Genomic DNA, 27812 nt, shown 5'->3' with positions numbered 1-27812 from the left:
AGTACATGACCATCAGGGCTAGTAGCCATTGATAGCCTTTGCGTCCAGGAATTTATCCAACCCGCTTTTAAAGAACATGGAGTTTGCAACATTACGTCGGCAAAGGAGGAAGCCTCTGATCCTATATGAGTTTAGTTGGCCCTTCATATTCCTCCTCTCCATTCCTGACCCCAGCACAGGTCCCCTGGCTTGGGCGTTTTGATGCACTGGCCAAAACCAAAGTCCGAAGTACAGACACGGCTGTGTGGTGGAATCAGCATGGAAAGGCTCGTGTTCCAAGATCTGGTCCACAGGAATGCAAGCGCCATCCCCCCTAGTGATGTATAGATTCTGTAAAATCCTTTCCGTCTGTGTTTCGTAAACCGTCACGTGCCTTTCATTCCGTCGTCTGCTCACTGGCGGAATCTGATTTCCCCCCATTTCCTGACTTTGCTCAAATTAACATTTGTAAAAATATATATGCACAAATCCTCCCCAAAATGCACAACCCCAATGCGCAAATCGCCCTACCTTATGGAGGAAATGCATGTTCTAAAATTTTAGTTACTTTTCTACAACTAAATTTGAGTAGCGTTGCAGAAAGCAAAAAATAAGGGTCCCGCAAGTCCACGGAATCCGTGAGACTCAGGGAAAGCTGGTCTGCTGAGAGATTCCTGGATTACATTTATAGAAATCTGACCTCCCTTGATTTTGTTGCAAATTTCTCCCGCATCCCAATTTCCCCCTAGTCCCAAGCAACCTTCTCCAACCTGAGGATGACCAGTTGTTTTGAACTATAATGCCCAGCATGCCTGACCCTTGGCCATGCAGGCTCGGGATGATGGGACTTGAAGCAGGGCCGGTGCCAGGCTTTTTTGTGCCCTAGGCAAGGTGAGCTGCTTTCACCCCCCCACCACCGTTTCCCCCCACCCACCCCCAGGTAGGCGGAGACAGGTTACCTGTCCCTCGCCTGAAGTCCTCCTGGCTTGGCGGGACGCTGCAGTGGGGTGGGCGGGCAGCTCCAATTCCGTCCGTTCGCCACCCCGCCCCACAGCATGGGAGGGGAAGCTGGGGGAGGGCAGTCAGACGGCTCCACGTTCTGACTTTTGGCACGCGCCGGATGTCAGAACATGGAGCCCCCCAGTGTCTCGGGTTGGCTTCGGCTGCTGGGTGGGCGCCCAGCTGAAGCCAAGCCAGGGATGCTGGGGGGCGGGGCGGAAGGCTTCGGAACGGCACTCCTGGAAGCTGCCCTCACTTGGCCAGAGCGGCTCTGGGAATGGGAGGGCGACTTCCGGGGGTGCCATTCGGCGCCCCCTTACCTTGGCGCTCTAGGCGGCCGCCTAACTGGCCTCTATGGAAGCGCCGGCCCTGACTTGAAGTCTCAAACATCTGGAAGGCATCATGTTGGGGAAGGTTGCTCTTGAGATCATCAGCCCACGCTGACCTACAGCAAGAGCCCTTGAGAGGGAAAAGTATCCAGTAGTAAAATGGCGATATCCATATGCTACAGCCCCCTTCGGTTCCCTCTCTCCTCCAGCAAGAGGGGATGCAAGAGAGAGAGAGAGAACAGGTTGGATGAAGAAAAACGGGAGAGACAGAAGGAGCGAGGGGGGGAGCTGGCGGGGGTGGCAGTGATGGACATGTGCTTGTGGAACAGGCTGTACGGAGGGGGGGGAGCGTGCGGATAAAGATGGGAACAGAGCAAAGGGAGTTGGCACCTGTGTGCATAGTGTGTTTGTAAGTGAGAAAGAAGCAGGAGCCTGCTGATTTAGAAGGGATTAAAGGATGGTTAGCCAGGAAGTCCCATAGCTCAGCAGTAGAGTACCTGCTTTATGTGCAGAAAGACACCAGTTCAATTCTCCACCTATCCAGTTAAAAGGATCCGAAGCATAAGAAGCACCTTTAGAATTCTGAAAGGTTCAGACCAAAACCTGGAGCACATTCACTGCCCCACTGACTTCAGAGCCACCAGCCTCCACTGGCTACAGCCCTTCCTAATCAATAAAGATGGTTCTAGCCCAGCTGGGCCAATGTTCAGCCTTGGTCTAAGGCAGCATCCTAGGTTCAGACCAGTAAACAGAGAAGTGGATGGATGACTAGCAGGCCAGCTGGGTGGATTCCAGTAAGGCCACATTTAGCACCAAAGAAAGAGGTTTGATAAAACAGCTGGATGTAACTCAGTCTTCATCTACACCAGCCTTCCTCAACCTGGGGCGCTCCAGATGTGTTGGACTGCATCTCCCAGAATGCCCCAGCCAGCTGGCTGGGGCATTCTGGGAGTTGTAGTCCAACACATCTGGAGCGCCCCAGGTTGAGGAAGGCTGATCTACACAAAGCAGGATATTGCACTATGAAAGTGGTATATAAAAGGCAGGAGCTACACCAAGCAGGATATAGCGGTATACGGTATGTGTCTTATGGGCCCCAACAGTTGTCAGTGCACTTCAATACCGCTATAAAGCAGTAGTGTGGCTCCTGCCTTTTATATACCGCTTTCATAATAGAATATTGTTTGGTGTAGATGAGCCCTAGGTGTTCCAGAAAGAGATTGAACACAAACAGGAGACCTCTAATAATGAGGTTTTCACGACTGCCTTGGAAATCGCCGAGAAGATGAAGAGGTGTTGCGAAGAGGTTGGGACACAACATGCCAAAACTTCTCTGAAAAATAGTGAGTATGTGAACAACTCATTCATTAGGAGAGACAGGACATTTGTCCTGGGCGTGGTACCTGCAGTGGCTCACCTGTCTCCAACAGAGTAGGGAAAGGTTGAGGGAGAGGGAAGGTGGCCATAATAAGGCAGCAGGAACCAAGTGAGGGAATGCACAGAACTGTATTGTGTTGAAGCTGGATTAAATGGGTGGCTACGGACATTATAGAGAAGTGCCTTGATTAGACTGGGCCTTGATTAGAGTGTGACCCAAGTCTGCCCCTATGTGAAGGTCTATGTTACCCTCTGCAATGGTTTCCTTTACAATGTTCCCGCAGCTCAGCACTGAATGAAGAAGAACCAATATTCCCAATTGTGTGTAATATAATGTCAAAACTGTTCATAGCTAGCAACGTACAAGAATGTTGTACCTATTTGCAAATCGTGAGACTAGATCCTGTTCGTAACCCAAACAGGAGCAGGAATGTAAAAATTGGGAAATTTTCACCACTTTCCAAACATGTGTTCGCGTTCAAAAATGCAGACTTCTGAAAATGGGCACATCTGCATTTGCACGCTTGCAAATGCGCATTCCCCACCTAATTTACAGGGTCATCCTTTAGGGAAAGGCACGTTTTTCCTGATCGAAAATCCACATTTTTCCCAGATCGGAGAAGAAAAAAAGAAGAGACGTGTTCAGGAATGTAAACGAGGCAAAATGAGCATCGAGGAAGAATTCAGAGAACCTCAACAAGCTCAAAAATTGCACATTTGACCATCTGTACATATAACCTGGATCATTATTTTTAAAAATGTTACTTTGTTTATGTTAAAATAAAAATATACTAAAAAACAACAGCTGTATCATGAATCATGGGGAAAATATAACTGACTCTGAAAGTACAGTCAAACCAGAGAGACCTTCAGAATGAGGTGGCATAGTCCTGCCTGAGGTGATAGATTGGGACTGTACCACATTAGATGCAGGCAGGGATCCCACTTCTGAATGCTGCTTCCTGCCGTGCCAGTTTTCTACCTGTAGGATGCTCTTTAAGTGGGGAAGCATTCAAAAGGTGGCGGCCCCTATCTGCAGCCTGAAGTGGTATAGCCCCGCTCTGCTGCCTCAAGATCCAACCACCTTCCCCATCACATTCTGCTGAAAGTAGAGCAGGAGGCTTCGCTGGGCTCAGGGCTTCCATTTTCATTGATGAGAAGGAGAAGCAGGAGCCAGGCCCCCCATGGAAGGGGGAGGAAGGAGCAGCCCCAATGGGACAGACAAAGAATGGGGGTTAAACTGGTCACAGGAGCGGAGAGGAACTGATCATATAAACGGATGGAGAATTAGAAAGAGAGTGGCAAAGAACAGCAGCTGCTGTGGGTGGACGGGAAGTCGAGAATACAAATCGTGGGAGGAGATGGAAGCAAGCGCTGGGTCTCGTCCAACGTGTGCTTTATTTTGCGTGTTGGATACAGAGCTGGTGTGCTAGAGAGGCTGCCGCTGGCCTCAACTGAGTCCCCACAAGTCCAGCCCCGTTCCGGTGACAGGAAGTCCAGCCCCACCACTTCCTCCAGTCTCCATTCTTCATCCTAGTGTATCCTCCACGGCGCTGCTCTCTAGACACGTCCTCACAACAGGGTCCCAGCCTGCAGGGCGACCGTTCTTCCAAATTTTCTCCTTGATGCTCAGGGCAACAGCAGCGGGTGCTGGATGGGCATCAGCACAGTGAGGACCTGAAATGGGGAAGAAGAAGGGGGGAAAGTTTTGAAGCTAGACCACCCTCCTCTGCTGCTGCTGCAATCCACCGGGCAGGTATTTTATTGGGAACATTGAAGAAGCCGGCTGGATCCAGCCACTCAACAGCGAGGAGAAGAAGCTGCCTCACGGTCTGTTTGTGCACACTGTAATTGCGTAATAATGGACGCATCGCAGAATTTGGAATGCCTGAGTGCAGAATTATTATTTTTTAAATTAAAAAAGCTTCAGAGCAGAATGCATTCTTTCTGGACAATGACCAGGGTAATCCGGTAGAAGCAGTGTGGTGTAGTGGTTAGGGCAGCCTCCCCAACCTAGTACCATCCAGGTGTGTCGGACTACAACTCCCATCACCCCTAAGTCACAGCAGGCAATACTGGACAAGACAGACAAATAAGGTGACGTGGCGTAAAGCGGCTTCTCCTGCTCCCAGCAAGGTGACATCTAATGGGATGGGCATCATTAACTACGAGTAAATAAAGACTGTGAGCTGGCCATGCTAGCTGGGGATGATAGGAGCTGTGGACTAACATACCCAGAGAGCAGCAAGGTGGGGAAAAGGTGGGGAAATCCCCCAAATCCCCAAAGAGCAATGTGACAAAGAAAAGTTCAGAAGAGGGGAAAACCTGATGGAAATCAGCAGCGGGTTGCTTGAAATGACCCAACTGGTTTCAGAATTTAAAAGGTTTTAAATTGCAGAATTCAGAGAGATTCGGTGGCACTTAAGCTTTTGGACGGCTGTGGATTTTCAGGAATCGGAGGCGCGTCACTCAGCTAGCCAAAACCCCACCGCCCACTCTGGAATCCACCACTCCAACTGTGCTGGCTGTAACTATACAGAACACTGCAGTATTGTCAGGTTGAACCACAAGCTTGACGACAAATGTTCTGGGCAGGGGGTGGGTTGTAGAAATGCAGCATCCAAAGGTTTCAAAATCAAAGCTGGCTCCAAGCTGGGAATGCCGAGCAGAACCCCTGCTTCTGCCTACCCAGACCACAGCAAGGCAGAAAGAAAGAGCTAGTAAGGTGCAGAACTTTTAGCTACATTTTTAGTCAAACTCTATAACCTGCCGAACTTTGCAGCTAAACATCTAGTGCCTGGATTTTCTTTATTCCTCTGCCCTCCCCAATCGCTTTTCCTTTTGTGTTGTGCTTTGAGATTGTAAGCTGGCGTTCAGGGTCTGTCTTATTCCTTATCTTGGTAACACGCTCTGGGAGCCATTTTGACTAAAGGGTGGGATAAAAATGCAATGAATGAATGGATAAATAATGCTGAAGGGCCTGAGGGGATTATGGTGCCAGGTGACTCGAGAAAAGGAGTCAGGTCACATGCCAAGAGGATTGGGGGGAAAAAAGAGTCCTGAGATTGCATGTCTATCTTGATGGAAAGAAGAGGCAATCTTACCACCGAAATATTTTCGTCAGTTTCCCCAACCTTGTGCCCATCAGATATTTTAGACTTCAACTCTCAACATCACTTCCGTATTGTCTGGAGCTGATGGGAGTTGTAGTCCAAAACAGCTGGCAGGCTCCAGTTTGGGGAAGGCTGAGTTAGAACCATCAACATGAGAAAAATCTTTAAAGGGTTCATTTTTAAAAAAGGGACATTTTATGGATGTACAAGTGGTGGTTAAGACAGAAAGCCAGGCTGTGTTCAGAAGACACCTTAAACCACAGCTTTAACCAAGGTGAATAAAGCAAAAGGCCTTACTCGCCATGGTTAAAGCCATGGTTTAAGGTGTCTTCTGAACACGGCCCAGCTTTCTGGCTTCAACGTATAAGACCCCCTTTACTACATTCACATGGCTAGCTGGGGTTGTCGGACTTTTTTTTGTCTAAACATGTTTAGGATTGTGCCCTTAGGAGTTTTATTATATTAAGTGGTATATAAATATTACAGATACATAAATAGTGAATAAGAGAATAGGCAGATAGACCGAAAGAACTGGGAAAGCAACTGTTGCCAGTCTGACAACAGTAACACTGAGTTTTGTAGTGAACGGTGATCCAAAATTCAGAGCTGTGCATGTTTGGGCTACATTAACTATATATTCTACTTGTCATTTCCTTAAAATGATTATTTAACTAAAGTACTAAAGGTAAGTAAATACTGCAATGTATTTAGTGGTTTGTCTCTGGAATGGCTGCCCCCTCTCCACCGATCTTCTACTCCCATCATCCTCAGCCAACATGGGGATGATGGAAATTAGAATCAGACAGAACCAGGGTGGCACCAGTTTGAGGAAGATGGTCTCAATCACTCACCTTCGTTGCTTGGTGGAACTGGGCCCTACTTTCCTCAGGGTCAATGCTGTAGGGGATGAAGATGTCCAGATGGTAGAGGCTGGGGTGTCCCCATAACACAATTCGATCCTCTCCTAGGTCCAGCTCAAGGGATCTCACCGAGACCTAAGGGGGGGGGGGAAATCCCACTGAGAACTTGTTACAGCTTGTTAGATCACCCCACTGCTGGGGCTGGAGTTTTTACCTGGGACACCTGCCCAGAAACCCCACGCTTGCCACGTTACCATTTTAGGGAGGCTGATTTTCGCTACTAGGCGGTCAGGGTGACTGAGAGAGGGCTCAGCAACTATGGTGAATTCAGGAACGGTGGTAGAGCTGAGGAAAAACACACAGAGAGAGAGAGAGAGAGATGAGAACAGAAGAAGTGCCCTGCTGGATCAAAACAAAGGCCTACCTTGTCTGGCTTCCTGCTCCCACGAGTGGCCAACCAGATGCCTTTGGGAAGGCCAGAAGCAGGAGCACTGTCCCGCTGTTCGTGTTCCCCAGCAGCTGGGATACAGAGGCAGACTGCCTCCGATGCTGGAGGAAGCATACGGGCCTCACGATTAATAACCCTTGATAGCCTTATCCTCCATGTATTCATCTAAGGAAATCTAAGTCGGCGGCCATCGCCGGGCCCGTAAGCAGGGGAGGAGGGATGCCCCAGCAGCGGGAGAAACCAGGCTCTGATAAAATGTACACCCCCGATCTGTTTACCTAATTCATAAAAAAAAAAGCAGTGGACAACTGGTTCCAGATGAAAGGGCAGGGCAGGATAGAGCTGTGGGCCTCTGAGACGAAATAGCCTGCCTATTCTAGCTGACGGTGATTTATTTACAGTGCAATGCTATGCACGTTTAGATAGAAAAAAGCCAGACAACTCCCAGCGTTCCCCAGCCAGCCATGCTGGCTAGGGAATGATGGGAGTTGTAGAGCATTTTTTCCCTCCACTTGCCTCCCCTTGGATGGTAGGGATGCCCAGCAAAGGACCTCCGAGGATTATCTTAAGGCACAAGCAAGTTCACGTAGAAACTAACATTCAGAAACTAACATTGAGACCTGTACTCAGGTCTCAAGCCACACGGGACTTTAAAAGGTAAGGCCCAGCAATTTGAATTCAGCAAGGAAACGTACTGGTAGCCAGCAGAACTGTCCAAGCACAAAGAAGGTACACACTAATCTAGCAGCAGTATCGTTTCCCTCGATTTCCAGTGTTCAGGCTAAGAGTGCCATTTATTTATTTTGAAGATTTATACTCTGTTGCTTATAAAGCCAAAAACAGCACCATCCGTGCACAAGGGGGTGGGGTGGGGGGGCTCAGCACGCCTGGGGGAATCCCAAGGTTTGCAGAAGTTCAAAACTTCTTTAGGAGAAAAAGAAAGTGGAGAGGGCAACCCCCCAAAATGTTCAACAGCGGCTGACTGTTGGCAGGGAACACTGAGAACAGGGAAAGGGGAAACGCAATGGAGCGGCTAGAATTCTGAACAGCAGCACTCCACGCTGCAACATTTTGTTGCAGCTCCCACTGGTTTTGCACTAATTATAGCTTTTCTAGCCAGTCTTCAAAGGCAGGCCCACACTGCACCAGTCCAAACTTGAGTCCGACCCATTTTCAACCATACACCCATCCTCCTGATCCATAAACGACGTAGTCCTCTTTCTCTCTTACCCTGACCTCGACCCTCATGTTAAATGTTTCACCCATCCCAGCCCTCATCCTACCTCTGAGACACAGATGGCTGCAGAAGATGACCAGTTTTCTCCTTGATTTGGCTACAGGTAAAAACAAGAACAACACACACAGTTTCTGGTTGAGCTGACTTGGTTCTAATAGCAAAAGGATCGATCAAACTAGCAACTCTCCACTGCAGCTTCACAAAGCCCCCATTGAATTCGAACCCACAGCTCCCTGCTATTCATCTGGGAGCCTGGCCAGCCAAGCAGCCCCTTCTCCACCTGACAAAGCTGAAGAATAACTACACAGTTTAGGGCTTCTGCCCTGAAAGGCAGCCAATAAATATTTCAATTAATCAATCAATCAATCAATCAATGGAAAGAACTTTAATGCGAAAAAAGGCTAACCATCGAAACGATATGAACCTTCACCCATATTTGGGGGGTTATTATTATTAATTAGTTGTTTTTGTTATCATTATTACTACATTTATATGCTGCCTCCCCCCACCCCTGTAAAGAACCCATGGTGGCTCACATGGTCGTTTCCATTTTATCCTCACAACAATCCTATGAGGTAGGTTAGACTGAGCATCAGTGACTGTCCCAAAGCACCCAGTGAGATTCATGGCTGAGTGGGGACTAGAACCTGGATCTCCCAACTCCCAGTCCACCGCTCTAACCACTAGGCCACCCTGGCTCTCCATTACTTCATTCTCCTTTCCTGCCACCCTTCTTCTCTTGTAAAGGTGTCCCAAACCACTCGGATGCCAGAATTTCCACTTAGCAACCAGTGAACCCTTGTTCCTTTAAAGGAGAAGAAAGAAGAAAGAAGTAGCAGTTGTCTCATCAGTGGACCTGTTTCAGACCTCTTGGCACACTAATCAGTATGGATACGTGGAAAGGAGGGTTTAATCATTCAGGCATTGACTAATCTAACAATACAAGAAGGAGATTTGGATTAAAGGAGACACCCCCACCATCCAATACAAGAAGGAGGTTTGGATTAAAGGAGACACCCCCTGCCATCCAAAACCACACCTGCTCTCCATCTCCTGGATGATGGGTTTGGATTTGGTGCGGATCGTCTGTTCTGATATGGAGCCCATGAACTTCCTGTTCTTCAGGATTCGCCATTCTGGAAGGAGACACAAGCAGCGGCGTTAGCTTGGCTGCAGAGGCCCAAAGTGGCAGCCAGGCCCAAAGGGATGGAAACACCGGTTTCCTGTACCTTGGTTGCTGACATCCATCTTGTACTTTTCCGACAATCCTTCCAAGGCAACTGTGATGAAGAACTCTTTGAGGAATTCGTTAGTCTGGGCAGAGGGAGAGGAAATCAAGAGAGGTTAGGGCTGGGGAAAACCAGGCCCACGGGCTAAATCCTGCTCTCCTGAGATCCACAATCCTTTTCTCCAGAAGGGTCACCCAGATTGAAGCATCATCCTGGTGGGCTGAGCAGTGTCACCCTATTTGGACAAGGGCATTGCTGTCAAGTGGTCTGGGCTACATCTCCCTTTTTAAGCTGGTGCAAGGGTGAGGAGCCTTTGCTAGGAACATCTGCTCTGCATTCCAGGAAAACCTCTCTGTTTGGATCCATCACTGTCTGAGACTCTGGGTGACCCTTCTGCAATCCCCACCACCACCCTTTCTCTATCAATTTCTCACAGACAGCTTCTCTACCAAGGCCAAGGCAAGCAGGTGGCTTGCGGGGAGCAGAACCACACTTCCATCCTTGCTCTGAGAACGCATCAGAGATCAATTCGCACAGATTGTAACATTCCAGAGGCCGAAGAGGCTCAAAGCCTTCCAGACTACTTCTAATTGAATCTTAGCTAAAATGTACAAGACCCCAGGGCCATGCCTTAACTATCCCTGACAGACACGTCCCTCCCTGTGCTGCCATGGTCAAAGCGCTGCCCCCAAGTGGTACAGCCAGCTCTAGGAGCCAAGTTGCTCACATTCAAGGAGGCACTCACCTCCATCTTGTTGAAAAAGCTGGTGCTGATGGTGACGTCGTACGCCGTGCAACCATTGCCACCTGGAAGGGATAAGGGGGTTAGACTGACCCTGAAGAACAGAGGACGGCTCCTAAAGCCTACAAGGCATATGAATTGGCCTTGATTTCACGGTGGGCCTTGAAGCGGTGCGTCCCCTTGGGACCACCTTTCCAGGGAGGCACTTGCGTGAAGACAGGCACAGAGGGAAAAATGGTACGTGTCTTTATACTGCTTATCTGAGCGTTTTCAAAACTTTTCCTCTTCGACCCTGAAACTTGCTCTTTCTTCAGGAGGCTGCATTCACCTGCAGATTCCCATTTCTGGGAAACAGAGGACATGCAAAGAACAGCCAGGGCAAAAATGAAAAGCGGGCCAGTGTGTTGAGGGTGCCGGCAATTCCCAGCAATCCTCCTTGCAAAACGCCGGAGAGACCGACCCATGGATTCTGGCAGAAGGGCTCAGCAGATTCCCTCAGACGGAGAGGGAATTATTGGACCAGGCTCTCTGACGTGCTGCAGCGCCACCACCGGAAATGGCCAGAAACGGTACTGCTGCTCATCAATACAAAGAGACCACGTGACCTGAGGAGCCAATGGGGGCCTAGTTGGCTCTATATAACTGCTGCTCCAGGCCTTGATGCTTAGCCTAAGCCAGGAATGCAGAAGATTAAATACCTGGTTCAAATCCGGCTGGCCAGTTTTTACAGACTTCAGTGTTGCAAGATGCGGTGACTAGCCCCTAGCTTGAAGTGCCTTTAAACGGGGAATTAGACAAATCCACAAAGTATCTGCCACAGGGTAAGTCTATCAAGCAGTTACTACACATGATGCCTGTATTGATTTTCGGATGAATATCTTTAGGGTGGGGATTTTGAACCTCAAGTCCGTGGGCTAAATCTGGCCCTCCAGAGTTGCCCAGATGACATTGACCATTCCGCTGGGCCCGCCCACTTTCTCCCAACCACCAATCATTCGGTAGTTTCCCAGCTTCTGTGCATTCCCCCCCCCCCCCCCGCTCCTGCACCATTCTAATAGGCTGAGATGCCTCTCCAAAGATTTAGTTACTGGCAGTAAAAGCTCTAAGCTAAAATATCGGTGTTTTGGCCCCGCCCCTTTTGCCCTTGGCCCTGCCCACCACTGGAGTGAGGCCCCCGTGCTCCAGGCCTAAAGCAACCCGCCACCACCACCCCTGGCCCGTCCTCTCCCCACCCGCAAGAATCTGGACGCTCACTCTTGTCCACTTCCGCATGGGGTTCTCCCAGGCTCATTGGGATCCGGAAGGTAGAGGCATTCTCCGACTCGATGAGGCAGGCCAGCTCTTCGTTGGTCAGGTCGGGAGGTGGGGGGACGTGGGAGGACCTGCAGACATTGACGAAGACCTTCTCGCCAGAACTCGTGCGGGTTTTAAGGCAGAACCCTGGGAAAGGGGTGGGGAGAAGACACAAGGTGAAGATTTGCCATGCATAATCTCAGGCGGCAAGACTATACGACACTACCCTGTATCGGATGGGGGGTGGGGGCAGAGCTCAGTGTGATAGACCACCTGATTTGCATGCAGAAGGTCCCAAGTTCAATCCCTGGCAGGGCGAGGAAAGAATCCTGCCTAAAACCCTGGAGAGCTGCTGCCAGTCAGTGTTGACAATATGGGGCTAGACGGACCAAGGGTCTGGCTCAATATAAGGCAGCTTCCAATGTTCCTATGTCCCAGCCGGAAGCTGCTCCAGTGAAGCTGGCAGACCAGACTTCCTAGAGCCGGGATTCAAACCTGCAGTGGTAAGCCAGTCGGGAATTCATGTGACTCCCACAACCAGCTCAGACAAAAGAAAGGAGCTGCAGGGAGGCTAAGCAAGGAAGCATCCTTGCTGCCATAGGCCGGAGCGGCTAGGTCAGGTTATACTTCCTGACCTCTATAAGGTGCTGGTTTTAACCTATAAAGCCTTATGCATCTTGGGACCACAATACCTGACAGAACATCTCTCCCGACATGAACCAACCCGTACACCACGCTCAACATCTAAGGTCCTCCTCCGGGTGCCTACTCTGAGGGAAGCTCGGAGGACAGCAACAAGGGAGAGGGCCTCCTCAGTAGTGGCCCCCCAATCATGGAATGATCTCCCCAACGAGGCCTGCCTGGCGCCAACATTGTTATCTTTTTCGCGCCAGGTCAAGACTTTTCTTTTCTCCCAGGCATTTAACAGCATATGCTGAGTTTTTAATTGACCCCAGATCTATATTCAGGCCTGGCTGACAGTTCACAGTCGTTTTAAATACATATTGTCCTTGACTGTTGTCTGTTTTTATGGTTTTAAATTTTGTATAGCGATTTTTTAATGTTGAACGTTTTAATCTTTGTAAACTGCCCAGAGAGCTTCGGCTATAGGCAGTATAGAAATGATGATGATAATAATAATAATAATAATAATAATAATAATAATAATAATAATAATGGAAAAGGGGGGAAGTACAAAAGCCTCCAGGTCAGTTTACCTAAGCCAGGGTTGGGCAACTTGTGGCCCTCCAAATGGCTTGGCCTAGAACTCCCATCAGGCCTAGCCAGCAGGGCCCACGGTGAGGGAAGACGGGAGCTGTGCCCCTTCAGGTGTTTTGCCGGACAAGTCGCCCACCCCTCTATCTAAGCAACTACCGAATCTGCTCCTGCTGGCCACAGACCGTTTTTTACGTTGCTCCTCCACACCGATTTTGCCTCACCGGATCTGACATCTGTCACAAACAATTTTCATTGGCTTTTCCTTATGCACAATGCCTCCTATTGCCACATCCCACTTCCTCGTGCCCCTCCTTGAACCCATACCCTCCCGTAGCATCACAGTTCATTCTTCTTCCTCCAACAGACACAAATAAAGAAGGAAGAAGCGGGGGGGGGGGGGGGGGAAATCCCAAGGAGATCTAAGTCAGCCTTCCCCAACCCTGGTGCCCTGCAGAGGTGTTTGACTCCAACTTCCATCATCCCCAGCCATTTCTGGCTGGGATTATGGGAGTTCAACACATCTGAAAGGACGATCTAAGAAGTTCCTCAGATACCATGAAACTTTTCAGTCTCTCCTTGCATTATAATTTTGCATCAGTCACCTTTTCTGCTTTTTAAGCTCTTTCTTTACCTGGGAGCGGGCGGATGGGCTTGGACTCCACCAGAGAGGGCACTGAGCTCTGGATTTTCTGGGATGCCTAGTGGGGGAAAGAGAGAGAGAGATTGGATACATTTACAACTCTTATCATTATACGCCAGCTCTTTTTCATTCCATGGGAGTTTATTTCTTTTATTACTGGGTTGTTGTTGGATTTTATATGTGAATTTTGTTTTTTTAAATAGCTGCATCTTATTACAAAGGCTAATTATCTGCTTGAAAATAGCCTTACAACAGCTGTCACAGCAGGAACAAAAACAGAAGATGTTCATCCTCCACAAAGACAATGTTCCAGTCCCATCTTGGCTGGGGATGATGGGGGTTGCAGCTCAATACACCTCAAAAGCACCAGGTTGGGAAAGGCCACTTATAACCGGACCCAATACTCCATCCCAGAGGACTCGCTTCTGCCTCCCTTCCCGGCCAGAAGACAGTTTGTTCTCAGCACACCTGGAGCAGGAGACGGTGGAACTCCTCTTCTTCATCTTCCTCTCCCTCCTGCAACTCAGTGGATAGCAGAGACTTGTCGATTATAGATGCCATGCCGGTGCTGGTGGACCCCAGAAAGGCTATGAGATGAAACTGAGAGTTAAACTAAGCTCTAAAACAGGTGTGCTCAGAGGTAGGAAGGGGAGCATTCCAGTGGAGGGTGCAACCAAAGGGACGGGACCAAGATACCAAAAATGCTAGCATATTTTAGCTTAAAGCTTTTACTGCCGGTAACTGAGCCTTATGGGAGGCATTTCAACATTTTAGAATGGGGGGAAAGAACACACGAAACCCAGGATACTACAAAATGATTGGCGGTCAGGGAAAAGGTGCTGGAGCCAGGCTGAGGAGGCATGGCCATCTGGAAAACCCCGAATTTGTCCCACTATCCTAAGGTTGAACATCCCTATGCTAAAACGTAAAGACGACTGTGAATCTTCATGCAACAGAATGTCAGATCTGGGAAGAAAATACTACCCAGAGCATGGAGGGCTTTTTATTTTAATGGCTTACCTATGAATCTTTGCTATAATATCTAGAGGGGAAGGTATGTTAGTCTGCTCTGAAACTCTCTGCCAAAGGAGGCCAGGCTGGCCCTGTCTTGATTGTTCTTCACTGGCAGGCAAAGCCATTTTTATTCAGCCAGGCTTTTGACTGCAGAGCAGTCCTGTTTACTGAATTAGATTTTTAGCCGGTGGGTGCTGTTTATTTCTGGTTCACTTGACGTGTTGGAACTAATGAGGCTGTTTTCATTACATTTGTGAACTGCCTAGAGAGCTTCGGCTATTGAGTGGTATAGAAATGCAATAAATAAATAAAATTTTATCTGTATTTTATTATCGTTCGCTGCCTCGAGCGCTAATTTTCGTGGAAAGGCAGGGTCTAAATAAGTTATGAGAGCATAATCCTATGCATATTTAGAAAGAAAAAAAGGTCTACAACTCCCAGAATGCCCAAACCAGCATGGCTAGCTGGGGAATGCTGAGAGATGTAGGATTTTTCTCTGTAAACATACATAGGATTGTGTCCTTAATTACTCAGAAAGAAGTTGGATGTGGTGCATATGATCTTTCCATTAGTCAAGGATCTCAGACAAGGACCAGCCCCTTTATTTCCCTCCAGTCAAATACAGATTTGGCAAAGGTGAACAAAGCCCACAGCACATTTTTATGTTACCTGAAAGACTGATTGATTTATCAAATGTTATAATAAACCTGCCTGTCTTTCACAGGCAACAAGGCACTTTGACTGCTGTTGAACACATCCTATAGATATTATAACAAAGAACAATCACACAACTCCAGATGAAACCCACAAAATAAACTCTCATCAGACACATGGGTACTCCCTGCCCTCCCTGCAAAACTAGCGATACTAGACAGATCCCACACATTCTTCTTTCACGCCACTGGTCTCCCTCAACCCTCCTAGCTCAGTTATTTATTACATTCCTATCCTACCCAACCTCCAAGGAGAACAGGCCAACATACATTTGATTTATTTCTCTACTTGATTTATTTCCCACCTGTCCCCATAAAGAGACCAGGGCGGCTCTACCTCCCCACTCTTGACTTTATGCTTACCGTATTTCTTCGACTGTAAAACGCCATCAATTGTAAGACGCACACTAATTTCAGTACCACCAACAGAAAAAAAAACCTAAGACATGCCTGAGATTCTAAGACGCACCCCGTTTTTAAAGATGTTTATATGGGGGGGAAAGTGCGTCTTAGAATTGAAGAAATACGGTACAACAACCGTGCGCAATCGGCAAGGCTGAAAGAAAGCAACTGGCCTGAAGTCACCCCAGTGATCTTCACAGCAGAGCGGGGTGAGATTTGAAAACAGGCCCATGATAATCCAACTGCACCCCAAGGATTGCTGTTTCCATAACAATAGACCTTTTAAGATATCCCTTTATGCTGTTGATGCTTCTACTTCCTGTTCCTATTGCTATGAAACAAATACTCCCGCCTCAGCTTCTATCAAGTACTGCTTCCTTTCTAAGAGGATCAAACTTCCATTGTTGCTATAGAAGCAAACCCCATTAAATAATATATATCTGTGCAATCCTATGCATGTCTACTTGGAAGCAAGTTCAATGATACTTCTTCCCAGGATTGCAACCAAAATGTACTATAAAAAGCAAGGAAAGGAAAGGAAAGGAACCTCTCGTGCAAGCACTGAAATAAATGAATGAATAAATAATTGCCCCAGTGACGTTATGATGCTTTGAGTTTCACTGTTGTTTTTGTTTGATGTGTACATCAAGTCAGACGTGTATTAAATAAACAAATCCTGATCGTCGCTGCACTAATCACAGAGAAAACGATCGGGCTGGAGAAAATATGCCTTAATGATTACAGCAAAGGAAGAAAGAAAAGAAAAATACTTGCCTTGCCTCTTTTTCCTTATCTCTTTTAATGCCGCGCTTCATCAATGATTGGACGTGATCTACAACAAAACATCACAATGTTCAGAGTCGTTTTTGTTTCGTTTCTAATATTTCCAGCTTAATTTGTTTACCTCCTCGTACGACGCCTACCTGGACCGTTCAACCGCACCACGATTTGGCCCTGGGATAAGAGACCGGAAGTTGAGATCTCTCTACCGCAGACTTCCTATCTCTATGCTCTCTGTTTAGGATAGATAGATATACTCCAGTCCATAGAGTTAAGGATGAGTATAGACATCGACAGAGGCGGAGTTCGGACGACACGCTAATCAACGGGAGGCAGGGGGCGGTAATAGCAACAAAACGGAAAATAGCCGTTGATTAGAGTGTCGTCCGAACTCAGCCAAGGCGTTCAGTTGAACGTTGGCTTTGCGGGGGTTGGAGTGAAACCACGCTGGTCGTTTATCTTTGCTGCAACCCGAAGTGTGCATGTGTGCGGATCTCTTTGGCTAGAAATCCAGGACAGCCAAGAACCAAAACGAATTCCGATGTGTGCGTGTGTTCGTATAACTTCCAAAGCAGCGTTTTAAAATCCTGGCTGAGTTCGGACGACACGCTAATCAACAGTTGTTTCCCAGTCTGTTCCTATTACACATACACACACACACACACCCCAGTTGATTAGCGTGTCTTCCGAACTCAACCACTAATATTTAGCAACCCTGACAGTTGCACAAACAGTTGCCTCTGTGGTAGACATGGGATACTGACTTTGTGGGAACCGAAAAAGGGGTGGGGTGGAACTACAACATTTTGTTGCAGTTCAGTCTCACCCTTGCTGGTGTAGCCAAAATGGTGAGGAAATGGCATCAAAAATAACCACCTTGTTCAGTTTGGGGAGGTGTTATTCCCCCCCCCATCCTTTTTTTAATTTGATATAAAAACAATCAGAAGGTCCCTCCGCCGGCTGGAAGGATTTGTTAAAAGTCTGTAGTGACCGCATTTTTCTATCTCTGAGATAAGGATGAGGTATGTTATTCCTCCCTCTATATCTCTATGGTGCCATATTGTCCCTTCTCTGCAGTTGCCTGGTCTCTATGGCAGATGGGAGGCCGGAAGTGTCCCTCTAAAGGGGAAGGTAGTTGAGTGTTTTTCAGCGACGGGCTTTCTAACTGCTGGCAAGGAAGGGGGAGCAGTCCAGGGCAGAGTCTATGGCTGGCTCAGCAGCACCAGCAAGCAGCCGCGGGGCCCCTCCAGTGTACGATATCTACAACTCCATGGAGTATGGGCCAGTCCCAGAGGGCACTGGGATAGCCCAGGTAAGGGAAATAGGCTGGAGGGGATGCCCGGACGCCTGGGTCCTCCAGGGCGAGAGCGTGGGATCCCGCGGCTTTCAGAATCCCAGGAGACCAGGGATCAACATTGGGGCTGCAAGGAGACGTAGGGAGCAGACATTGTTTGCAAGAAGGGGATTTGGGGAAGGCTTTTCCTCTCCCTCCCGCCACCCCCCTCCGGCACAATCCACCCTTTGCCCCGCATTTTCGTTCTCCCCCCGCCCCTACCCACTTTGGCTATCTGGCTCGTCAGCCCCTGACCTTCGCTCCTGTGCTGAGCCAGCAGCGCTCTTGGCTGGATGGGTTCATGATCTGCCTGTCATGCGTGTGCGCGAAGGGGGTGGGAGAATCGTTGGCCAGCCAGGTTCAAAAAGTCTAGTTTAAACAAACAAGCCTGGGTTTTTTTGGAATGGAACTTAGGAACGGATTGATGGAGCGCGCGTGAAAACTCAGAGGAGTCTGCCTTTACTAATCAGTTGGGTTCCGCCCCCTTCTTTATAGAACTCGGGAGCCCTACTGGCGCCAAACCATCCCCTCAGCTGCCCCTCGGCAGAGGAAACTGGAGCCGTGGCTGTCCAAAGGGTTTATGGGGCCTGGGACAGATGTGCTGGTGTTGGGACGCGCGCATAAGGAGCCGCCGCAGAGCTGGCCCTGTGCTTTGCAAGGACCTGGGGCAAATGGCTCAAATGGCCCGCTTCCTCCCTCCCCCACGCCCCTCTAGTTCCGATTCACTCCTCCGTTGAGCCTCAGTGCTGGCTTCTCTCTTCAACCAGGTCCCATCTCGTTCACCCCCCTGCTCCCCTCCCGAGAGAGCTCCTGCTGCGCTGAGATTTAACCCGACCTACCTCACCCCCGCATACACACCGTTAACACCACCCCTCCCTTGCATATCGCCTCTCGCTGCACAATACGGCAAGCGCCAGCTTCTCTCTCACGAGTGCAGGATTGGGAGGAGGAGGAGGGGGGCGCGCGTAAAGACTGTTCGCAAGAGCCACGAGAAGCGAGTTAGGGAGGCGCAAGGCGCGCTCGGACTCCTGGGTTCCCTGGGAGGTAAGAGCTCTTCGTCGGCGCGGGATGGAAGCCGGGGATCGGCGCTGTTGCGCTGGAACGGGCGGAGCCGAGCGTCCCGGCCTCAATCTGGGTCATATGCATACCACGGGCGCGCTGGCCAATGGTTGCGCAGTAAGTCCCACCTCGGGTTACGTGCTACCGCGGAGGTACCCGCCCCTCTTACTCCGCCTCGCTCAGTCTTCTGGGTTAGGGAGGGGGGAGTATCCCGGCGTGCACCGGGGTGAGTTTCTTGATTGAACAGAGGTGGGGGTACCCCTTTTCCTCCCCTTTTGCCCCCCATTTATTATTACGATTATTATTATTACTGGTCCTTGCCCGCCCCGCTGCTCCCCGTCCCCCCTCCCGGCATGTCCTCGCCTTCCCCTTCTTCCTTCCTGGGCCCGAAGACGGCGGATCGCCCGAAAGTGCCCCGGACGCGGGCGGCCACTTGGAGCCACCGGGAGACGCTGGACTTCCTCGCCCTGTGGGGGGAAGAAGGCATCCAGGCGCAGCTCAACCGGTGCCACCGGAATGCCGACGTCTACCAGTGGATCTCGGAGCGCATGGCGGAGAAGGGCTATTTCCGCGACGAGGACCAGTGCCGCACCAAAGGCAAGGACCTGAAGAAGAGTTACAAGCAAGCCAAGCTGCAGGACGGCATCGCCCGACAGCGCTGCCGCTTCTTCCACGAACTCGACGCCATCCTGGGTGGCGGCGGCGGCGGCGGCAACCGCGGCACCGGCGGCGCTCCGTGGTGCCAGGTGGTGATCAAAGAGGAGAGCGATCCGGAGCTCGATCCGGATCAGGAGCTGCAGGAGGACGAGTACGCGTGGACCCAGGTGTCGGTCACTGACGGCAGCGATCTGGACCCGCAAGGCGAGCCTGCCGCCGCCGCCGCCGCCTCTTCCTCCTCGTCTTCCTCGCAAGCAGCTGGGGGCTTGCTCCACCACGAAGACCCGATCCTCCATCACCACCACCACCATCACGTCGCGGGGGGGATCGTCAAGGAGGAGAAAAGCCCCGTGCCAGAAGAGGCCAGCCCCCACGGAGGAGGAGGAGGAGGAGGAGGGGGGCCTTACCTTTATGCCCAGGAAGACGCCCACGTGGAGACCCCCAGACGGGATATCATTGGACCCAGCGGGGTGGAGGACCCTCTCCTTCGCCAAGAGACCCGGGCGCATTTGGAGGCTCCCTGGAGGCCCGGGCTGAACAGGAGAGGTGAGTGGAGGGGAGTGGTATTTTTGGGTGGAGAAAGGCATAGCATTTCAGCGGCTGACCCCCACCCTTTATCCAGGAATGGTGGTTTTCTGCCCATCCCGAACACTGCAATCCTCTGCATGTTTACTCGGAAGTCAGCCCCATGGAATCCAGTGGGGCTTACTCCCAGGTAAATTGGAGCCTCGGTCTCCCTGGCTGTCACCCTGGCTGTCAGAATTGGCTTGACACGCTCAGTTCTGTTCTCCCACTGTAACCCAGGAATCCTGGCTGTGCCCCAAACCTGTCCCGACTTCCCTCTCCAAGGTCCCTCAGATCTCATTTCTTGATCACTACCACACCTCACATCCCCAGCATGGCATCAGGACTCCTGGCACTCCAACTCTTCCCATGTCCTGCCTAGAGAACCCCCTTCCATCTCATGGTAGCAGCTTTGGCCAAGAAACCCCCCCCCCCCCCGCCCGGAGTCCTGGCTCCTAGGCGCACCTGCTCTTCTTGAAGTTGCATGACTTGGCTGTGGCTCCTGTTTTCCTCCCCTTAACCCATTCAGGGCCCTGTAGCAATCGGACCCAGGAGTCCCATTAAGACAGCCATCCCTGCCTTTTGTGGGGGCTGGAGAGCCTACTAAACCTCCATTCTCAGGGGTACTCAGGAAAACCTGGCTGCTTGGCATTTTCCTTCCTGAAACCTCTAGCTACCTGAGGAGCAGGGAGTCCCAAGTGCCAGAGTTTCCTGATGAAACCCCTAGGCACAACTACCTTTTCTGAGAGCCTTATAAACTCTAGCCGGCTCACTTCTTTCCCTAGGTGCTAAATTCCTTCCCTAAATCTGCTAACTTTTCCCTTCATCTTCCTGCTGGAAATCACCAGGCATCGCTGCCTTCTAGAATCCTTACTGTGCATATCTGGCTTTCAAGCTGCCTTCTGCTGGGTACCAAGTTCTTCTCCCGGGAACCTTGGCCTAAACCCCTTTTCTCCAACTTGTCCGCTTCAACTCCCCCCCCCCCCCCCCGAGGTTCAACATAACATATGGTCTGGGTGTTGGAGCGACCAAAAGGATTGTAAAGTTCTAAATAGGAGGAGTTTTCATGTCCCTAAAGCTTCTAGTGTGTGGGGGTTGTGTGCATCCAATCCTGGGTTAAAAAAAAAAGAGATTAAATAAATAAAAATAACATCAATATCTTAATGATATTGTGGCCAATATTGATGTCTAAATCCCCACCCTTCTTTAACCCTATGATTGTGTATCCTGTCCCTGGTATAAGTTGATTCCCTCAAAGTTATTCTGCTGTCTATTTTTGCCGCTCTGGCATATTTGGAGGAGCATTGAATACAAATCAGGTACCAGAAACATGAATTCTCAGGCCAAATAAAAAGGTGGAGGGCCCCTGCTAGGCGCAGGGTTGGAGCTACCATTACGCCAACTAGGCAGCCGCTTAGGGCACAGACCTCAGAGGGGCACAGTACTGACCTTGTTTTATACAAATTAGCTTTTTCAAGAAAAAAACATAATAAGTTCAAGTTTTGTGCTTTTTATTTTTTCTACAAAACGACTGTTCTTAAAAAACGAAGTTGGCAATTTTGGGGGTGGGTGGGTGCAAGTAGCACGCCTTGCCTAGGGTGCAAAATAGTCTGGCACCGGCCCTGGCTAGGTGGATGTGGTAGCGTTTATTTCCCAAAATTCACTGTGACAATGATGGGGCCTTGTGATAAGCTGGGCCTTTGGAAGCTTTCTTAGTTAATTATCGGTGCACCTCTAGGATTGCATGTAACTTGTAGGAGCTAGGGCACAACCTTTTTCACGAGGGATTATCTGACGTTGTGGTGCAGGACTCCTGGGTTCTTTGGAAACAGAAGGGAGCTTCAGCACGCAGCGGGTTTTTGCAGCCAGAGTCAGTAACTCCTTTGGAGGCATGTGCACAGAGATCTGCGTTAAAACAGACACTGCTGTGTCTTACATCCCACCAGCCATGGTCAGCATGGGCAGTGGTCAGGAATGATAGCTAATCCAACAACATCTGGAAGGCCACAATTTCCCCACCCCGAGGTTAACAGAACAAATTGGATTTTATGAGGTCATTTTCAACACCCTATTTTAAATCTAGCTATTTTTTTAAAAAAACAACAGTTCTATAACTTGGGGTATCTTTAGAAGATACTCCAGTTTTAAAATATTTTCTGGGAGAATGTAAAGAAGGTGGTTGATTCTGATTCTTATTCACCAATTAGGACACAAAAGTAACTAGTTCATATTATGTAGGTAAGTTGGTCCTGGTACACCAGAAGGGAGGTGGGGGATTTAGAACTGACTCTCTTCCACTTTGCAGAAACTTCCCTGTTTAGTTGTCAGCAGGGAAGGGGGGAAACAGCAAGCCTAGTTAGAAATGATTGTCAGTCGATTCTGCCACAGGGATGGTTGAATCTTATGCTGGTTTTGCGTGTGTAGTTTGTCACCTGACCTGATGGTGGTGCTATTTTATATAAAATCTGTAGGGGGGGTATTCCCTTCCCTCCTGCTGACAGTGGCATTGTGCCAGGTAAAGGAGGTAATGCTTTGCCTCTTTTAAATCTGTGGTCCACTGAAGCCACTTTTAAGAATTCAAGTGGGACCAGGCAAGAAAACATGGCGATGTGGAGCGCTCCTATTCAGGGTGCCATGCCTTCTTTCAGGATATTCTGTTGAAGCCTCCCTACAACACAGTGCCCTCCAGATGTCTTGAACTACAACTCCCATTAGCCCCAGCTGGCTGGGGCTGATGGGATTTGTTGTCCAGGATCTACGGAGGGCACCGCATTGGGGGAGGCTACTCTGTTCCATTCCCCGAAATTTTCTATTCCCCCCAATGCTTAAACAGGGGTTTGATGTTCTGGGGGCCCTGAGCCAGCTTAGCATTCAGTTGAACTTTGGGGGGATTTTTTTTTTTGCCTCCTTAGGTTATTTTTTCCAGATGATTTTTCTACCTTGGGGTTTCCTGTTTTGGCTAGATAGCCACCATAACCCACCATTAGAGTGTGCCTGTATAGGGATGCAGCATCTCTTTCAGCTCCAGACCCGAATTCCATTCCAGTGGTTGAGTTCTCTCCAGTAACTAAGCCTTAGCAGAGAACTCAACTTTTTGAAACGGGGGTAAGGGGGTTCACTAGAGCCAGGAAACCGCCAAGCAACCTGTGGTTGGGGGAAAGTGTGTATGGCCATATGGAGAAACCAGGTGGGCTGGCTTTGGCCCCTGGACCTGACGTTCCACACCTGTGATATACTACTGTAAAGACCAGGTCACCATGAGTGCTAGTAGTTCTGCTGCATTCCTGGGTTTTTTACCCCTCATGAGAGGCTCATGAAAAATGTGGCTCATGCATAAGGAATTCACCCTTATTCCAAAATTTGCATGTGGTGTGGCTCCTCTCCCTCCCTGGGGCCCCCTCCCAATCGGCTCCCTTTGTCCCCTTCCCCCCCCTCACTAGCAGTGACAGCCTAAAGCTGTGGCTGCACCCAGGGCCCTCCTTTGCACCACACTGATTGGCTGGGCAGGGCTGTCGGTTATCCCACTGATGGAGGGCTGTCCTGCCTGTTTGGCATGGAAGAAATTGATCTTAAAGCTTTAGCTTTGGACCTTTTTGAGCTTTCAAAATTTTCTGCACATCTACACTGCTCAAACTTCAGTTTACCACAAAAAGGAGCAAAATCGGTCTGGTAAATCGCGAGTAATAAGCCTTACACTACCGAATTCTTATAGAAGATTCTGTTTGTTTGAATTGAACATGTGCTGTGTACTCTGGGAGTCAGAAGGTGTGGATTTGGTTGCCACGTCTGTGATTTTGAATAACCTGTCCTCCATCTCGCCCACCAGCTTTTTCCAGGCCACGGAGCCTGCTGAGCACACGGGAAAAGTTGGCCCAGCTTCGGAACAGGAGGAAGAGACCCCGAGATGACAAATTTGACGAGCTGGTGCGGGACATCCGGACACATTTCCGGGAACGGGAGAAGCTGTTCCAGGGCTTGTGGGAGGAGGAGAAAGCCCAGCGAGAGAAGGACAGGCGTCTCTGGACCGCCGAGATGGACTGGATCCGGCAGATGTGGGCCAAGAGCCAGAAGGAGAAGGAGGCAGTGGCAGAGGAGAAGGAGGCGAATGGCCCGCGGCCCGTGAAGGATGAGAACTGGAACAGGGACCTCTGCAAAGACACCAAAGGCGAACCTCCTAAGAACACCAGGGTTCAAGAGCCCCTTCTCTTAAAGGTTCCCTGTGCTAACCCATTGGGTGCTCCCCACCTTTCCTACCCTGGGTCCCTCTGGAAGGTTTGGGCGTAAAGCTCCCGTCAGCCCCAGCCAATGTGGCAATGGCCAGCGATGATGTAGGTCCCCAAAATCTGGAGGAACCCCCTAAGTCCGAATTTATTTATTTAATAGCTTGCCTTTCCGCCAGAAAAATGGCCCTCAAGGCGGCCCACAATGAAATACAGATTATTATTTTAAAAAACCTTAATTAAAACTCAAAATGAAAACCAGCCAGTTCCAAACATAGCCATAAAAGCCATTTCTTTTTCTTTCTTTGAAGTATTTTTACGCCGCTCCTCAAACAAAAAGGCTCCCAGATTGGCTTACATATAATTGATGAAACTCAGTTCCTGCCTGCAGGTTTACAGTCTGAAAAGGCACAACACGCAAGGAAAAGAATGGGGAGGGAAGAGGGGTGGGGAAGCACCAGGCCAATTAAAAACACCTTTGGCAACATGCTGGCTTGTATGCTGATACTCAACAGCAGATTGGGGGAACCGGTGGCCCTCCAGGCATTGTTGGACTCCAAATCCCATATGCCCCAGCTGGCATGGGGAATAGTCAGATGATGGGAGTTTGAGTCCGACAACACCTGTAAGGCTACAGGGTCCCCAGCCTTACCCAGCCTCTTTCTGCTCTTTCGGAGAACGCATTTCTCAGAGCCTTTCAAACTGCTCTCTTAAATGGCTTTAGCCTTGAAATCCTTGTTTGTTAACCACATCTATCCTGATGCAAGGGCCTTGGGTTTTTATTTTTCCTTTAAAGGAGGAGAGGTGGAGACCTGTTGATTATTGGTGGCGGGTTATTGCCTCCCCTCTGTAAGTTATCTTGACACGACCTTGTAACTCCCTGCACAGTTGGTCTCTGTCTCCAGTATGCCGAGGTGGGTAGGGCTGAAAACCCCTGGCAAACACACAGTGACCAGAGAATGACCCGAGATAGGATGTGGTCCCAAAACACACACGGCTGGAACATCCCAGAGCTCCTTGGCTGGGTAAACAAAAGTTGTTGATTCAGGTGAACAGTTCTGAATTTATGACCTCTGTGGTCTTGCTAACCCAGCCTCCCCTTTACCTGGCACTCTCCAGATGGACTGGACTGCAAGTCCCATCATTCACAGCCAGTATGCTTGGGTGGAGATGATGGGACTTGTGGTCCATCAGATCTGGAAGGGGATAGATAATGGGGATGCTGCTCTAAGCTAATCTTAGCCCAGCTTTCCATAGCCTGGTGTCTTCCAGGCTATAGCTCCCAGCACAGGACTTTTTGCTGTCTAAACATGCATAGGATTCCGCCCTTAATGGTTTATTTACATCATCAATCTAATTGAGGAATCCGCATGTGAGCTGTCTGTGGGCTGTGTGCAGTTCTCGGCACCTGTCCCAAAACTGCCCCGCCAAACTCTCCCTCACGTCTGCCGCTCTCCTCATGAGAAATACGCTTCCCATATTCTGCCAGTCCAGTCATCAGGGAGGGCGGAATGAGGAGAGTGTCCTCCCGGAATACCGCCTTATTCCTGTAAATCACGTTCACCACAGTGTGCCAAACAACCGTTTCACAGGTCCAGGGGAGCGTGGGTTGTGATGGAGAGGATGTTACATAACTGGGGGAGGTCATTCTCCCTTTCCTATACACTAGTCCTCCCCATGGATGTGAAGGGGAGAGAATGGGAGGAAGTCGGGGGGGGCGGGGGTAAGGAGGACATGAACTTTGGCCACACCCACCAGCCCCTGAGCTGCTACCCACCACCCTATGCGGCCCTTGGGGTAAGAAGGTTGCCCACCCCTGGTCGAAACACTGCAGCTTTAATAACAAAGCTAACTATTTTTAACCTATTCTGTTTTATGCCACAAAGTCCTCGGCATCCATAAAAACCGATGCCGATTGAACTGGATTCTGCCATTCGCCTTAGCTGCGTTTAGATAATAACTTTCCGAAAGAAGCTGTGTTGACCTAGCAAGGTGGCGAGACTCCATGTCAGGGCTGGGCCAGTTCTGACCCTCCAGATATTTTGTCCTACAACTCCCATGATCCCTCACCGTTCACTATCCTGTCTAGGGCTGATGGAAGCTGTAGACCATAATGTCTTGAGGGCCACAAGTTGCCCACCCTCTTTTTATGTTCTGTGGTCTTGTGGCCGCCCCTCAGGACTGTGTTGCTTGATGGTTCAGTGTGCCACATTCTACATGGGGACTTGTGTGTTTTGATGCTGCCCTTCGAGGTTGCGCCTGCAGTTTAATATTTAGGGCACGTGTTGTGTATAAGTAAGGTGCCAAATTCAAACCCTGGCGTTTCCAGTTAGAAGATTTCCGAATGTACCTGAGAGAGTTGAACTTGAACTTGGAGATTAACTCTGCATGCAAAGTGAGTGATCCCTCCATTTGTAGACCTATTCAGCAAGTATCTAAACGCAGCTACAGTACTGTAAGCCTTGGCAGAATGTGGTTCAATCGGCATCGTTTTTTATGTATGCTGAGGACTTCATGACATAAAACAATAGGTTAAAAATAGTTAGCCTTGCTATTAAAGCTGCAATGTTTCACCCAGGGGTGGGCAACATTTTTACTCCAAGGGCCTGATGTATGATGTATGCGTTGGACTAGAAGTCGGGAGATCCAGATTCTAGTCCCCGCTCAGCCATGGAAACCCACTGGGTGACTTAGAGCCAGTCACAGACTCTCAGCCCAACCTACCACACAGGGTTGTTGTGAGGAAAAAATGGAGAGGAGGATTATGTACGCCGCCTTGGGTTCCTTGGAGGAAAAAAGGTGGGATATAGATGTAATAAATAAATATAGCAAGCCAAGCCAAGCCATGGATCCATCTAGAACAGGTGGGCCATATGCATCCCTCGGCCTGTTTTCAGGATCCCTCTGTATGTGGTATGTGATAAGTTCAGAGCTCTCACTAGGACAATCTGTCCTTTCCCAGGCAGGCAGCATAGTGGGAAGGAAGGCAAAGAGAAAGAGAGAAGTATGTGGCAGAAAGGGAAAAAAAGTGACCCTCCTACTTGTGACTCTGCTCACCGTTGGAGAGTGGAGGCTAGTGGCTCTGATGTCACGGGGTGGCAAATCCAGTCCAGGTTTCAGCCAGAACCCTAAGGGAGCTATCCAGAGTGCTTCTGCAATCAGAATTCATTCCGCACCTTGGGTAGAGCTCCTTTAGAGTTCTGACTGAAACCTGGAATGGATTCACCACCCTGCTGCCACTGACAGATTACCCACAAGGGAGTGTGGCCCACGGCAGAAAAAAGGTTGCCCTCCCCTGAGCTAGAATATTAGAGTTGAAAGGGACCTCGCTGGTCATCAAGTTGAACCCCTACCGTCGCAGGAAATGGTTGCTACCGTTTTCTAAGGTTTCATTTGGGATCTTCCCAGTGGGACATTCCAGGAATTGACCTTGGCTCTTGTCTGTTCAGAAAGGGGGAGCGGGCTAGAGAACTCAACAAAAGTTCTCTGCACCTTTTTGGTATTGTTTTTGGAGGTGAGGAAGTCTCCACAAGTGGATTCTTGACCTAGACTTCTCCTTTTTTTCTTGGAGGAATTTGACATGGTTGAACCAGCCTGATAAATGCC

At 49.5% G+C, this 27812-nt stretch overlaps 2 protein-coding genes across 7 annotated transcripts in view; one reads left to right on the top strand and one right to left on the bottom strand.

Moving 5' to 3' along the window:
- Positions 1-4063: 4063 nt before the first annotated feature.
- Positions 4064-20392, bottom strand: PIH1D1 (PIH1 domain containing 1). 6 transcript variants are annotated; one of them, XM_063138498.1, is made up of 12 exons: positions 20307-20392; positions 16368-16425; positions 13933-14051; positions 13456-13522; positions 11568-11753; positions 10317-10378; positions 9572-9656; positions 9382-9478; positions 8389-8439; positions 6912-7002; positions 6649-6792; positions 4064-4361 (listed from the first exon to the last, which is right to left on the bottom strand). In XM_063138498.1, the coding sequence occupies exons 3-12, from the start codon at positions 14023-14025 to the stop codon at positions 4314-4316; spliced, it is 924 nt and encodes a 307-aa protein (XP_062994568.1). In that variant the 5' UTR covers positions 14026-14051; positions 16368-16425; positions 20307-20392; the 3' UTR covers positions 4064-4313. The 6 variants fall into 6 exon arrangements, with proteins under 6 accessions (XP_062994568.1, XP_062994566.1, XP_062994572.1 ...); XM_063138496.1 differs by lacking the exon at positions 20307-20392 and adding an exon at positions 19830-19933; XM_063138502.1 differs by lacking the exon at positions 20307-20392 and adding an exon at positions 18546-18774.
- Positions 19093-27812, top strand: part of ALDH16A1 (aldehyde dehydrogenase 16 family member A1) — a 48962-nt gene continuing 40242 nt past the window's right edge. The window contains exons 1-2 of the mRNA XM_063138495.1: positions 19093-19968; positions 23813-24198. Of these exons, the coding sequence (XP_062994565.1) occupies positions 19119-19968; positions 23813-24198 (1236 nt within the window). The 5' untranslated portion in view covers positions 19093-19118. The remainder of the gene's footprint in view (positions 19969-23812; positions 24199-27812) is intronic.

Source organism: Elgaria multicarinata, chromosome 11 (genome assembly GCF_023053635.1).
Source record: "Elgaria multicarinata webbii isolate HBS135686 ecotype San Diego chromosome 11, rElgMul1.1.pri, whole genome shotgun sequence".
NCBI lineage: Eukaryota > Metazoa > Chordata > Lepidosauria > Squamata > Anguidae > Elgaria > Elgaria multicarinata.
Note: the sequence above shows the minus strand (reverse complement) of the source record. Positions and strands in the feature narration are given on the sequence as shown.

What these genes read in the sequence shown, in the direction of transcription:
- PIH1D1 (XM_063138498.1), bottom strand. Translation starts at nt 14,025, where the DNA reads ATGGCATCTATAATCGACAAGTCTCTGCTATCCACTGAGTTGCAGGAG. An exon ending in GCCCATCCGCCCGCTCCCAG is followed by an intron (nt 11,754 to 13,455) that starts GTAAAGAAAGAG and finishes CCCCTTTCCCAG; the next exon opens with GGTTCTGCCTTAAAACCCGC. An exon ending in CCATGCGGAAGTGGACAAGA is followed by an intron (nt 10,379 to 11,567) that starts GTGAGCGTCCAG and finishes TATCCCTTCCAG; the next exon opens with GTGGCAATGGTTGCACGGCG.